This window comes from Glycine max, chromosome 3, assembly GCF_000004515.6.
Source record: "Glycine max cultivar Williams 82 chromosome 3, Glycine_max_v4.0, whole genome shotgun sequence".
Taxonomy (NCBI): domain Eukaryota; kingdom Viridiplantae; phylum Streptophyta; class Magnoliopsida; order Fabales; family Fabaceae; genus Glycine; species Glycine max.
Genome location: NC_016090.4, coordinates 34,476,284 through 34,490,762, shown reverse-complemented (window position 1 = coordinate 34,490,762; position 14,479 = coordinate 34,476,284). Strand labels below are relative to the sequence as shown.

At 35.7% G+C, this 14,479-nt stretch overlaps 1 protein-coding gene across 1 annotated transcript; it reads left to right on the top strand.

Annotated features, from left to right (window-relative positions):
* The first annotated feature begins 436 nt into the window (after positions 1–436).
* Positions 437–9,563, top strand: LOC100808591 (transcription elongation factor SPT6 homolog). Its single transcript, XM_003521050.5, has 17 exons — positions 437–622; positions 719–814; positions 1,207–1,336; positions 1,775–1,847; positions 1,971–2,124; positions 2,597–2,732; positions 2,813–3,059; positions 3,155–3,364; positions 3,449–3,574; positions 3,680–4,066; positions 4,141–4,245; positions 4,320–5,099; positions 5,596–5,737; positions 5,839–7,013; positions 7,622–7,831; positions 7,904–8,408; positions 8,796–9,563. Exons 1-17 carry the CDS (start codon positions 592–594, stop codon positions 9,278–9,280), a joined length of 4,992 nt encoding a protein of 1,663 aa, XP_003521098.1. The 5' UTR covers positions 437–591; the 3' UTR covers positions 9,281–9,563.
* The last annotated feature ends 4,916 nt before the right edge of the window (positions 9,564–14,479 follow it).

Genomic DNA, 14,479 nt, shown 5'->3' with positions numbered 1-14,479 from the left:
TTATTTTGAATAAATTCAAAAATATGTTTAGCTTTTTCTCAGAATAAAAATATTTTTTTTTATTCTAGAATAAAAATATGTTTACTTAGATTTTATAATTTTTAGAAATATAAAGTGATTAGAATAAAATTATAATTATGTTAAAAAATGATTTCTCACATGGATATATATATTACCTTTTTTGAAAATGAAAATAAAGTCAGATATGATATTGTTATTTTCCAAAAATATTTCTTCAACAATTAATCATTACATTTTGTAAAAAAAAAAACACAATAAATTATTAGAATAATACTTGAAAATAATTTTTCAAAACTCGTGTAAGAGAAAAACATCATGTTCCCACATTGCATTTTTTAGAATAATTAAATTTTCAATCCACTTAACAAATTTACAAACACACTCCTAATTATAAACAAAATAAACAAATATAAATGCACAACATCACTTGGGCTATCCTTCCCCTCTACAAACTCTACTCTCCCTTCGCTTCTTCTGATTCGCATTCGACAGCACCTGCGTTTCGTTTCGGTTCGGTTTCGCTTTCTCTGTCGTTCTTGCTAATTCGCTGTGTTTCGTAGCTCTTCAATCATGGCCAAAGGCGTAATCTCGGATGAAGAAGGTGAACCCTAGAAACTCCAAAATTTCCATTTGCATTTTCTTTTCCCCTTCGAAGTTTCTCTCATTTTCGGTTTCTGTGGCTCTTCAATGCGCGCAGACGACGTCGAACTCGACGAGGAAGAGAGGGAACCCGTCGACGGTGACGAATTGGAAGAGGGTCGCGAGGACAACGAAGACGAGGACGAAGAAGAGGGTATGAACTTTTGATTCGGTCGAAATTTCTGAACTACGCGCTTCGTGAATGCTATTTTTTGTTTTATTTTTCAGTTTTTATTCGCATGCTAATTTCTTCAGTGGCGGTGGCGGTGTTGGGTTTGGTAGAACATTAGTGTTTCGACCTTGAAATTAGGGTTTTGATGTTCTGTTTGATGGGGGAGGGGTAAGGGATGTTGCCTTTGGTAAATGCAATGTGATTGTCAGTTTAGAGTTTATCATTTTGCTCTTTTTTTTGTTTTGTTTTTTATTTTTTCATTTTGTTTTTGCTTATATGAATGTGATCTTTCGGATGGTGTCTGATTTTCTGGAGCTAATAATGTCTTATTTTTGTTGTTTCTGATACTCTTTTTCTTACCCTCGTCACTTCAGAAGGGCAGGATGAATATGAAAATGATGGGTTTATAGTGGACGACATTGAGGACGAAGAGGAGCAGGATGAAGAAGAAGAGAGAGCAGAAAGTGATGAGGAGCGACCGAAGAAGAAAAAGAGGAAGAAAAAGTCAGTTTTTATCGCTTATGTATTTTTTTTTTTTACATCTGCTTGTGGTTGAAGTTGATGAGCTTATATGTTTAGAGAAGAAAGCACAATGTTTGATAATATATATTTTTTATTATTTTACATATATGTGTATATGATTATCACTCTTGCATCAAGTAACTGATAGGTTTTTCCCTTAAAATTATTTACAAGTTTTTTGAATGACATAATTACATATAAATTTGTCTTCTATTTTTTAAAAGTTCAACAATGCGCATGGACTGGCTTCTGCTGCCCTTGCTTTTTTATCCGGTACCCCTTCATTATGTGTCCCTTTGGAGGGAGATAGACATTGGATTGAAAAAAATTTGATTGCGTGCTTTTGTCTGTACTTGGTTGAAATTTTAAACATTAATGATATTGACATTCATATTTGACAAATTAATCTCACTGTTTTAGGGAGGAGTATGTCCTTGATGAAGATGATTATGAATTGCTGGAGGACAATAATATCAATATCCATCGTCGGAAGGTTTTGAATTTTTCGTATATATGTTTCAATTTCTCATTATTAATGTTGACTTTTAGTGGATAAATACCATGCTCCATGCTATACATACAAATTTATTGACAATAATTTTTTGTAATTCATAAGGAGAGCAAAAAGTTCAAGCGGCTGAAAAAAGGCAGGAGGGATATTGAGGAGGAGCCCTCTGGGCTTTCTGATGAGGAGGAGCTTGTTGGAAGTGGTAAAGCTGGGCGAACTGCTGAGGAGAAGCTTAAACGCAGTTTATTTGGTGATGATGAAGGTATACTCCATTTGTGGTGGTCTATTTTTTTTGTTTTTCATTGGCAGTACTTGGTTGCTGCGGGAAAATTACTTTTCACACTGAATGAATTACAGATATATCACTTTTGGATAAATGAATTCTGAGGTTGGAGATATTCACTGAAGAACAATTTTGTAAGAAAGAGTTTACTTGGAATAGTGTAAAATGATTTTTGAAAGTGAAATTACTAAAATAGCATTTATGTTATTTTGAATTTTTCCTTTGATGCTAATGAGGACAAAGTATTGCATTCTATGTAAAAGATATGAAAAATATTTCAGTCCTCATGGATTCTGGGTTGTCAATGTAGGTTTTTGGCATTTTAGTCCGGCTAATGAACTCTAACTGTCTCATGTGGAATGCCATTTTGTATGCCAAAAGTAAAGTAATTTATGCTCATACATGCAACAATATCCAAGCACTTGCTTACCATACCTTCCATGTATTACAGGAGCTCCACTTGAAGACATTGCTGAAGAGGAGGAGCAAGGAGAAGAGGAAGAGGATGCTGACATTGGAGAAGATGATGAAATGGCTGACTTCATTGTGGATGAAGAAGAAGTTGATGAGAATGGGGCTCCTATGAGGTATTTTAATTTATTTTTTTTTAATTTTTATTGTTAAAGTTTAATTTCATCTAAGGATCTGTTACTTCAATTCTATATAGGCAGAGGAAGCTGAAGAAAAAGAAAACTAGGCAGGCTCCTGGAGTCTCTTCTTCAGCTCTACAAGAAGCTCAAGAATTATTTGGTGATCCAGATGAGTTGATTCTGAATCGCCAGAAAAATCTAGAAATGAGTGAATTTAGAGAGACTAGACTTGAAGATGAATTTGAGCCTATTGTTCTTTCTGAGAAATATATGACAGAGAAGGATGACTGGATTAGGGAGCTTGATATTCCTGAGAGAATGCAGGTCTTCTGAGATCTCTGTGGACATAGATCAAAATTTACTGATTTTTGAAGTGCTCTCTTGTATAATGAACTGTTTTTATTTTTATTATTTTGTAGGTATCTGATGAAAGTACTGGTACTCCTCCGGTGGATGCAAGTAGTATAGATGAAGAGAGTCAATGGATTTGTAAGCAACTTAAAAATGGAACAATTCCTTGGATTCCCAAGAAGATTTCAAACTCCCAGAATAATGAAGAGGATGACCTACCAGTTGACAAGGATGATATTATCAGATTTTTGGAACTGCATCATGTGCAAAAGTTAGATGTCAGTATTATTTTATCCATGAGTTTTTGAATCTATTGTTAGTTTTTTCTTCATTTTCCTAATGTGAAAAATTTTGTCTTCTAGATTCCTTTTATTGCTATGTATCGGAAGGAGGACTGCTTAAGCCTATTAAAAGACCTAGAGCACCCTGAAGCTGGTGATGATAATTGGGATAAGAATGACAAGACACCTACTCTGAAATGGCACAAGGTCTGTGAACATTGATTTTGGTATCATTTGCTACTATTATGCTTATTATTGATTATTGATGATGTAGTTAAAATTCTGCAAATGGATTCATTGTGCATTGTTTAGGTACTTTGGGCTCTTCAGGACTTGGACAAGAAGTGGTTGCTTCTTCAGAAGCGGAAGAGTGCCCTCCAGTCATACTATAATAAACGGTTTGAAGAAGAGTCCCGTCGTGTGTATGATGAAACAAGACTAAACTTGAATCGTCAATTGTTTGAATCAGTTATGAGATCGCTGAAGGAAGCAGGATCTGAGAGGGAGGTTGATGATGTTGACTCCAAGTTCAACTTGCATTTCCCACCTGGCGAAGCTGGTGTTGATGAAGGACAATACAAGAGGCCAAAAAGGAAGTCAATGTATAGCACTTTCAGTAAGGCTGGTCTTTGGGAGGTTGCAAGCAGGTTTGGGTGTAGTCCTGAGCAACTTGGATTATGCCTAACTGAAGTTAACCTGGTAAGCTTGCTTAGATTTGGAACTGTTGTTTGTTTTGACCCTATACTAAAGGTTTTGTTTTCCATGCCCTGTAGCAAGAGTTGGAAGATCCAAAGGAAACACCAGAAGAGATGGCTTCTAACTTTACATGTGCTATGTATGATACCCCTGAAGAAGTACTTAAATGTGCCAGGCACATGGTATGTATTTGTAACTTTGTTCTTAATCATTGTAAGGCTGCCATTGTTTGATCTTGTTTGTTATTTTGTTCCAGGCTGCTGTTGAGATAAGTTGTGAGCCTAGCATTAGGAAACATGTTCGCAGCCACTTTCTTGACCATGCAGTTGTGTCAACTTGTCCTACTGCTGATGGAAATACAACAATAGATTCTTTCCATCAGTTTGCTGGGGTGAAGTGGCTGCGGGAGAAGCCTTTGTCTAAGTTTGAAGATGTGCAATGGCTCCTTATACACAAGGCAGAAGAGGAGAAACTCATTCAAGTTACTATTAAACTGCCTGAGCAGTATCTTAATAAGTTAATAGACCAATTCAATGAATATTATATTAGTGACAGTGTTAGCAGATCTGCTCAGCTGTGGAATGATCAGAGGAAGTTGATACTGCATGATGCCATTTTTCGATTCCTTTTACCGTCAATGGAAAAAGAGGCAAGAGGTGTCCTGGCAAGTAAAGCCAAGAATTGGTTACTTATGGAATATGGGAAGGCCTTATGGACTAAGGTTGCCGTGGGACCTTACCAACAGAAGGAAAATGATCTTGGCTCAGATGATGAGGCTGCTCCTCGAGTTATGGCATGCTGTTGGGGCCCTGGAAAGCCGCTAACAACTTTTGTCATGTTAGATTCATCGGGTGAAGTGCTTGATGTTCTTTACACTGGGTCACTTACTTTTAGGTCCCAGAATGTTAATGACCAACAACGGAAGAAGAATGACCAGGAACGGGTGTTAAAGTTTATGACCGATCACCAACCGCATGTTGTTGTTTTAGGAGCAGTTAACTTGTCTTGCACCCGTTTGAAGGAAGATATATACGAGGTTTGTATATTGGTTTCTATGTCAATGCCTGTATGTTGTGAAATGGACTGGAGGATTCATCACTTTTATGATGTAGTACCTTTCCCTGCAATTTAAGGAATTCTTATTCCCATTTAATTCCAGTTACCTAACCATACATGGAAGTGGGAAGGATCAATTCTCGATTGTATTCCTATTTTGATTCCCATTCTGCTCCCTCATACCAAATGTGCACTTAGTAGATTCAATTGTTTCTAATATACTCGTATTTTCCTAAATACACTATTTGAGTTGGTCATCTTTACCTCCTACTGGGTAAGTTGATGATGTATGATAATTACAATTAAGCTGTAATAAATTGCCTGAGTAATGGTATCACTAGTTCATAGTTTTCTAATTTATTTGCATATGAATCCTATAAGTAGTTTGATTAATGTATTTTTCTCCACTAGTGGGAAAAAGCTTTTGTTGTTGTCATATGGTGGGTCTTATCTGTGATTTGGTCTACTTTTATCAGGTCATTTTTAAGATGGTGGAGGAAAATCCTAGAGATGTTGGGCACGAAATGGATGGGCTCAGCATTGTCTATGGAGATGAATCTCTTCCTCGTCTTTATGAAAATTCTCGAATTTCCTCTGAACAACTTCCTTCACAACAAGGTAATATTGTTTTGCTGCTCCTTCTCTTTAAGGAATCCCATAATTCATCCTTTTTTTTTTGCATTGATAGGTATAAGATTCCACTTTTCTTACTTTAATAGGTATAGTGAGGCGAGCAGTTGCTCTTGGACGTTATCTCCAGAACCCATTGGCAATGGTTGCAACATTATGTGGACCTAGAAAGGAAATATTGTCATGGAAACTGAGCCCTTTGGAGAGTTTTCTCAACCCAGATGATAAATTTGCAATGGTTGAGCAGATTATGGTAGATGTGACCAATCAGGTTGGCTTAGACATTAATTTAGCAATAAGTCATGAATGGTTATTTGCTCCATTACAATTTATTTCTGGGCTTGGTCCACGGAAGGCTGCATCCTTACAGAGATCCCTTGTAAGAGCTGGTGCAATTTTTACTCGGAAGGACTTTCTGACTGAACATAAACTTGGTAAAAAGGTGTTTGTCAATGCGGTTGGTTTCTTGCGTGTCCGGCGAAGTGGTTTAGCTGCTAGCAGCAGCCAATTTATCGATTTGCTGGATGATACAAGAATTCATCCTGAATCTTATATTCTTGCACAAGAGTTGGCCAAAGATGTGTATGAAGAAGATGGCACAGGTGATGCAAATGATGATGATGATGCACTGGAGATGGCCATAGAGCATGTGAGAGACCGACCTAGTTATTTGAAAAACCTTGATGTTGAGGAATATGCTTCTGGGAAAAAACGTCAGAACAAAATACAAACTTTCTATGACATAAAAAGAGAATTGATTCAAGGTTTTCAGGATTGGCGTAAGCAATATGAAGAACCAAGTCAAGATGAGGAATTCTATATGATTTCAGGTGAGACTGAAGAGACCCTTGCTGAAGGCAAAATCGTTCAAGTCACAGTTCGGAGAGTGCAAGCCCAGAAAGCAATATGTGGGCTTGAATCTGGAATGACCGGAATCCTCTTGAAAGAAGACTATACAGATGACTGGAGAGATGTAATTGAATTGTCTGATAGGCTACATGAAGGTGACATGCTCACTTGTAAAATTAAGTCAATTCAAAAGAATAGGTATCAAGTCTTCCTTGTATGTAAGGATAGTGAAATGAGAAGTAATCGGTTACAGAATAACCGTGATATTGACCCTTATTACCATGAGGACCGGAGCTGTTTTCAGAGTGATCAAGACAAAGCTCGGAAAGAAAAGGAGCTTGCAAAGAAGCATTTCAAGCCAAGGATGATTGTTCATCCACGCTTTCAGAACATAACTGCCGATGAAGCAATGGAGGTTTGTAGCTGAGTATTTTTATGTTAAATTTTGTATTTTATTGGCCTTTTATTAGAATCATAATTGGATTTTCCAAAGTTGTGAAATTGTCTTGGTTTTCTGTGTATGCACATCTCAACATGTCTTTGAAGTTGGAAGTTAGAACTAAATTATTGATGAGAATTTTTTTCTGATGATTGACTCCTAAACTTAAATTGTTTGAGTTGGTGTTGGTTGTATGTACCGGTAAAGTTGGTTTGGATGTGATCACTTCCAAACAATTTATGTAATTGAAGTAGATTCATAGTAATATTTCCTTATTTCATTCTATTGCTCATTGGTTGCTTCTTGTTTTGAAGAATAAGCCCATGATATTCACTGAAATAATGAATAATTTTGCTTGCTTGAATTCTGGTGCTTAGAGATTAGAGATCATAGATTCTAAGTTCTTAAAATTTGTGTGGGTTTTCAGTGTGATGAACTTGTATTTGGTAGGATTTGATATATAAAGCACCATCTTATGAGCAAGTAATCATTAAATGAAAAAAAATCTTAATTTGATTTTTCCTGTAGCAAAGATTTAATGATTGATATGGTGCTAGCTTAGCTTTGCCTCTATCTTTATGCAGTTCTTGTCTGACAAAGATCCTGGAGAAAGTATTATCCGTCCTAGTTCACGAGGACCTTCATATCTTACTTTAACTCTTAAAATTAATGATGGAGTATATGCCCATAAGGATATAGTTGAAGGTGGGAAGGAACACAAGGACATAACAAGCTTACTCCGAATCGGGAAGACACTAAAAATTGGAGAGGACACTTTTGAGGACTTAGATGAGGTAAGTTGTCCCCAATTTTCTGGATGCTTTGCTTGTGACTATATGACTTATTTCCTACTGATTATTGCTTAGGTTATGGACCGCTATGTTGATCCCTTGGTGGCTCACTTAAAGTCAATGTTAAACTATCGCAAATTCCGAAAGGGTACAAAAGCAGAAGTTGATGAACTTTTGAGGATGGAGAAAGCTGAGTATCCTATGCGCATAGTCTATAGTTTTGGCATCTCCCATGAACATCCTGGCACATTTATATTAACTTATATAAGAAGTACAAATCCACACCATGAGTACATTGGGCTTTACCCAAAAGGATTCAGGTTTAGGAAAAAGATGTTTGAGGACATTGATAGGCTTGTAGCATATTTTCAGAGACATATTGATGATCCCCAGCATGATTCAGCCCCTTCCATTAGATCTGTTGCTGCTATGGTACCAATGCGAAGCCCTGCAGCTGGTGGCTCATCAGGGGCATCTGTGGGTAGTGGCTGGGGTGGTGGCTCAAACAGTGAGGGTGGTGGCTGGAGAGGTCACTCTTATGATAGGGGGGATCGATCATCTACACCTGGTTCCAGGACAGGTATATTGATTTGGTTCTGAATTCAGCTATATTTAGTTTTCATGTATTCTTGGAACTAGTTGGGTGTTGAACTGACTATTTATTTATGTCTGGTTATCTAATCAGTATGCTCTTGCAGCTTTGCTGGGTTAAATGAATTTATTATTTAGTTATTTTTCCTTGAATGTCATCTGGTAGCTACCTGCTGCTTGTTAAGTATGCACACTTTCATGCTCATGTATCTGTAGTGATCACAAGTCTTCTGCATTTAAAATGCTGACTGGTTTCCTGTTCTCCTTGTCTCTGTTTCATATGTTATCCAATTAGTTTTCACCTGTCATTTTTCCAGTAAGATCTAACAATTCTTTTTTATCTAAAATTTATGTCTGTGTTTCTTTTGTTCTACAGGACGGGGTGAATACAGAAACAATGGGAATCAGGACGAACATCCTAGTGGAGTGCCTCGTCCATATGGTGGTGGAAGAGGGCGTGGACGTGGTCGTGGTCGAGGTTCTTATAACAATAGAGGAGACAACTCCAATAATGAAAGGCAGGACTCTGGTTATGGGGGCAGATGGGGTTCTAATAATACAAAGGATTCGGATGATGGTTTAAGCAATTTTCCAGGGGCCAAGGTTCAGAATTCTCCTGGAAGGGAAGCTTTTCCTGGTGGTTGGGGTGGTGGTGGTGGAAGCGGTGGAGGCAGTAGTGGTTGGGGAGGGGGAGGAGGTGGAGCTAGTAACAGTGACAATGGTGGCTGGGGGGGACAAGCGAGTGGTGGTGCTGGTCCAAGTGATGGTGAACAAGGAAGCTCTGGCTGGGGATCTGCCCCCAAGAAAGCAGCATCAGGGAACGGATGGGGATCTGGAAATTCTGGCGGCCGTGGTTGGTGAACTCACCTCACCTGTGAGAACTTAGTTTAGCTTTACCCACAGGCGGTAGGTTGGTCATTATGTAATCCTCTTTTTCCCACTGAAATGAATGGATGATGATATTTGGGTAGTTTATTTTTGCAATGTAATGAATTCTGACTGTTTCTTTGAACTTGGATCCCTGCATGGTGGGTGGTTGGGGGTTTGTCATGTAAAGCCACCACATTTGTTCATAACTACATCAGCTGTGACGTCCGGAGGATTATTGCTTTGAATTTCAGGGGAGCAATTTCCATTCCTGAAACCTGAGCACGTTTGCATGCAGTTTTAACGGGATGCAGTTCACGTTGAGAACGGTGTTCTTGCACCTCTCATATTGGAATATACCAAATAGTGTCCGCATTATAAATGAATTCAACTTAAGAGTCAAATGAAAACGAAAACTTGTTAATTCTCATGTCTATTTGTACAAAACATATTCCAATTTCCAATTGATATTTTGTACCAAGGTCAAGGTACAAGAGCAGAGTAGTTGTAAATCAATGGAAAGTATTTCATTTTTACTTCTAAAAATTAAAAATAGAAAGATAATTTCTAGAAAACTGATCTATCAAGACAATATATGTTTTAATATTAGAAAAAAAGAGAATTATTTTTAAAGGCAATATCCAAACAACCAAACATACTTTTCTTTTAAATCTCAAACATCTCTAAAAATTTAATCTCGACCGTCTACCGGTCATGTTTGAAGACCTTAAATTATTTAAAGTAGTGTTGATAATGCACTTTTCATCATATTTTTCTTTTTTTTAGTGTTAAAACTTAATATTTGTTTTAGAGAAATGTTAAAACTTATTTGAAACTAAAGTAGAAGTTGTAAATCCTAAAAGATATAAAATAAAATATAAAGCACTATAGTTTTATATAAGGGTATTCATAGGTAGGGGTAAGGATTACTTGGGAATTCGAATTGATTTAAATCGATCAAAATCAAAATCAAATAGAATCAATTAAAATCGTTCATATACGGGTTGGATCATGAATTTCATTGACCCGTTGATTTGACCTATGAACATGTAACTAATATAAATTTTATTATATATATATATATATATATATATGAATTTAGAATAAAAATGAGGCAAAAGTACCAGTTTGGTGTCATTTTAAAAAATATTTACCAAAAGGGGACTGTTTTAAAACTATTTCCCGGGGGGGGGTCTATTTTTATTTGTATTGCACCAAAGGCAGGGGCGCAACTCAACCGGGAGCTGACACGTGGCATGAATTTGTTATGCCAAAAACTTTACGCAATGAGTTGCTACTCATGCAAGTGGCGCAACCACTTTTAGTTAGCATAGGTGCAGGGTAGGGGCGTAGGTGCTGCACAGGAAGCTAGTACGCATGTGAGGTGTGTTGCGCCAAACCTCATGTAGCAATACTCATTCCCCATTTATAAAGTGAAAATGCATGTCATTTGCTCACTTCTTCACTTCCGGCAGACAGACACTCTTGAGCAACTTCCTTCTTCCTTCTTCCCGGTAAGTAATTTTTACTCCCTTTCATTCCAAACTTGCTCTCTCTCTCTTGTAGTTTGATATGTCTTTCATAATAATTTTAGTTCGTATTTTTTATTATTACTAATGACAGTTACATATATTAAAATCGGTGATATTATTTTCAATTTGTTTTTTTATTGTTAGATATAATACTAACGTTATAAAATTAAAAGTTAAATATAATTTTACCTTGTGACATGCATGATTCCCCATAACACGTTTTTAGTTTTTTTTAATTTTATTTCACTTCTAGAGATGCTAGGAAAAATTATATTTGTGTCTCTATAGTTTATAAAATAAAATACAATAAAAGAGAAAGATAAATAGAAAATGAGAAGAAAAAAAAAATGATAAAAAGAGAGTAGTTGATAGTATTTAATATGATATGTGAATCACGTGAAATTTGTAGATTTCATGAACAAGTCACTGAGGTAAGAAAAGAGTTCTAGTCTCGGGATTTGATGAAAAAAATTTTGTATTATTTCAACCTTAGCTTGTAAAGTAACAAACCTGAAGAAATAACATTTGTATGTAGGTAAGAGTTTTATGTCAATAAATTATTCGTTTCAAGATTTATACAACATCAAATGGTCCAAATAGTTAATTAGTTGCTATTTATTTTTAAAATTATTTGGTGCAGTTCGTGAAAATCATTCTTTGTACCAAATACTGCTTCTGTAATCAAGATTAACTCCCCTTACCTCTCCCACCCTCAATAATACATGTGGCCATAGTATTAGTCATAATAGAAGTGAGCTATGACTTGCAAACTTTACATACGTACAATATTAAGAGTTGAAATCCTAAGCTGTTAATTATCTTTTTTCCCAAAACTATTCAGAGTTTGAATCCTAATATGTTAATTATCTTAGAAAATCATTTACTATTTTTATATATTTATGTTAATTCTTTTATATCATGTTATGATATATATAATATAATTTTAGCACCTTAATTTATATCATGTTATGATTCTAAAATATATGTTTTTGAAAACTAAAACTATGTTAATAGTGGCTAGTGGTTTCTATTTTTAATATTTTTTAGATTTATATACTTCATTATATTATCTATTTTGTAATTTTTAATTTATTTTTAATCATAATTGTTTTTGAAAATAAGACAGCCTTTTATAAGTACGACTTAAACAACGTATAAGCAGTTATCAATATATATCTAAATGTAAATAATTTATTGAATTTAAAACTCTTACAACATAAACTCCTATATAAAAAATATTCATAAAAACTTAATGAAGCTATTTTTTAAAATGCATTATATTGTATTTAAGCCAATCATAAATAGACATAGATTATTTAAGTTCTATTAAAAAATTAGACTTAAATAAACTCATGGTACCTATAAAATAGGGAGATATTGATTTTGATATGTCTAAACTTCTTGTTTATTTTTTTTATTATGATACTCGACAATTTTTTTTTTAAATAGTTATCTGTCATTTGAGAATTTTCATTAACGTAGGTAAATTTAATTATTTTTGTAATATGCAGTGTATTTGATATGGCAAGTTCATCATGCTCCTTATCCAGTTTTGATGTGATATATGGACCACGTGAAAATGATGTGTTGTGGATGCAGACCATGACGTTACCAACTACCCTGATTAGATTGTAGAGGACAATTGCGTCGGTTGTGTCCTTGTACACCACATCTACCAGATTTTTGACGAGTTTGAGAAGGTTCCCTCCAATCCATCTCATTCCTTAATCGTGTTGATCTTGGCCTTCCTTTCATACGATTAAAACTTGAATCAGGCACAAGTGTCCACGACGCATCAGATGGAGGAATCACATCCTCGTACCCCAGGGGCCACCACGGTGGAGAGTAAACACGTAAGATGTGATCATTTGTGTATACAACATCTATGTGTTGATAAAAGTTGATGCTGACAACACCACACGCAGCGATAATATGGGAACATGGATAATGGTAAGTACTAAATTGACCGCATTGGCAGTAACGGTCGTTTAAGTTAACTGACCACTTTTGTCCACCTCGTTGAGACATAGGATCGTAAGCCTCCTCAACTTCAAACATTGTTCTCTGAATATCATAAATGCGGACAATGTGAGAACAAACCTTTTCTTGATTTTTCTGAATCTCTTTCATAACCTTCGAGTAATAAATCTGACCGCTTTGTAATTCTCTTTGAGCTTTACGATCGCGGTCTACAAAATATTGTCGACATCTACTGTATGTTGACTTCACAAGGGCTGTTATTGGTATGTTGCGGCAACCTCTAAAAACTTTATTTACACATTCAGATAGATTAGTTGTCATATGACCGTACCTACGCCCTCCTCTGTCATATGCCATGGTCCATTTTTCTTTTGAAATCTTACCTATCCATGTTTTTATGGCAGGACTCAAATCACAAAATTTGTCAAAATTCCTATCGAATATATGTTTGCAAGGAGTGTATCCTGCACATTAGTCATTACCAATTTCAGTAAAATTATCATAAAAATAAGATATATTATAAGTCAAATCTTACCTAATTTTTTCAACATTTGTTTTTGTTTCTCATTCTTGAACTTGTGGTTGAAATTGCTTGCGATATGTCGCACACAGTAAACATGATAAGCATGGGGAGGTTGCCACCCAAGTGCTTCATTAGCAACGACTGACTTTATACTTGCATGACGATCAGAAATGAGACATATACCATCTTTATCTGTGACATGTTCATGCAAGTGTACCAAAAACCATGATCATGCTGTTAATGTTTCTCCCTCAACCACAGCAAATGCGAGCGGAAAAACATGGCCATTTCCATCTTGTGTTGTTGCCATTAACAATGTCCCACGATATTTTCCATACAAGAATGTACCGTCGACTTGTATGATTGGCTTGCAATACTTGAAAGCCTCTTTACATTGACCGAAAGTCCAAAATACTCGATAGAACTGATGGTATTCACGACTCACCGTATTGCCAACTACAAAATCATCGTCACATATTTGATAATATGATCCTGGACAATGATTTTGCATGTGCTTCATCCATGACGAAAGTTGGCCATAAGATTCATCCCAATCACCATACTCAATCATAATGGCCTTTTGTTTAGCCTTCTAGGCCTTTCTATATGAAATTTTATAGTTAAACATACCATTGATTCTCTCTTGAATCAAAGAAATTTTCAATGACAGATCTTCTTTAATCATCCTTATGAAAATAATTATAACAATAATTAATTATCAACATAAACCAAATCAATGATAAATAAACAAATAATTAAAATAGTTAAAATCATACCTACTACACACGTAGAAATCAAATCAGAATCAAGTTTGTCATGGTTTTGTGTTATACTTGTATTTAAACACGTGTGCGGTCCCCCCCACTGTGTAACTTTCCATGTATCAGTTTTTTTAGATACAATTGCCCTCATATAAAAAGGGCATGGGATGTCATCATTTCGATTTGCGCAGCAAACAACATATTTTTGTGATTTTGATTCAACAACTTTAAAAGTTTGGTGCACCTTCATAACATACTGTTGGAGTGCATTTTTTACTGCATTTTTGCTTTCAAATTCCATGCCAACAAATAATTCTTGGCCAATATTGAAGGTTGATCCCATATCGAAACCACAAATGTCTTCTTCATCCGTATGACTCCAATTAATGTTACTATA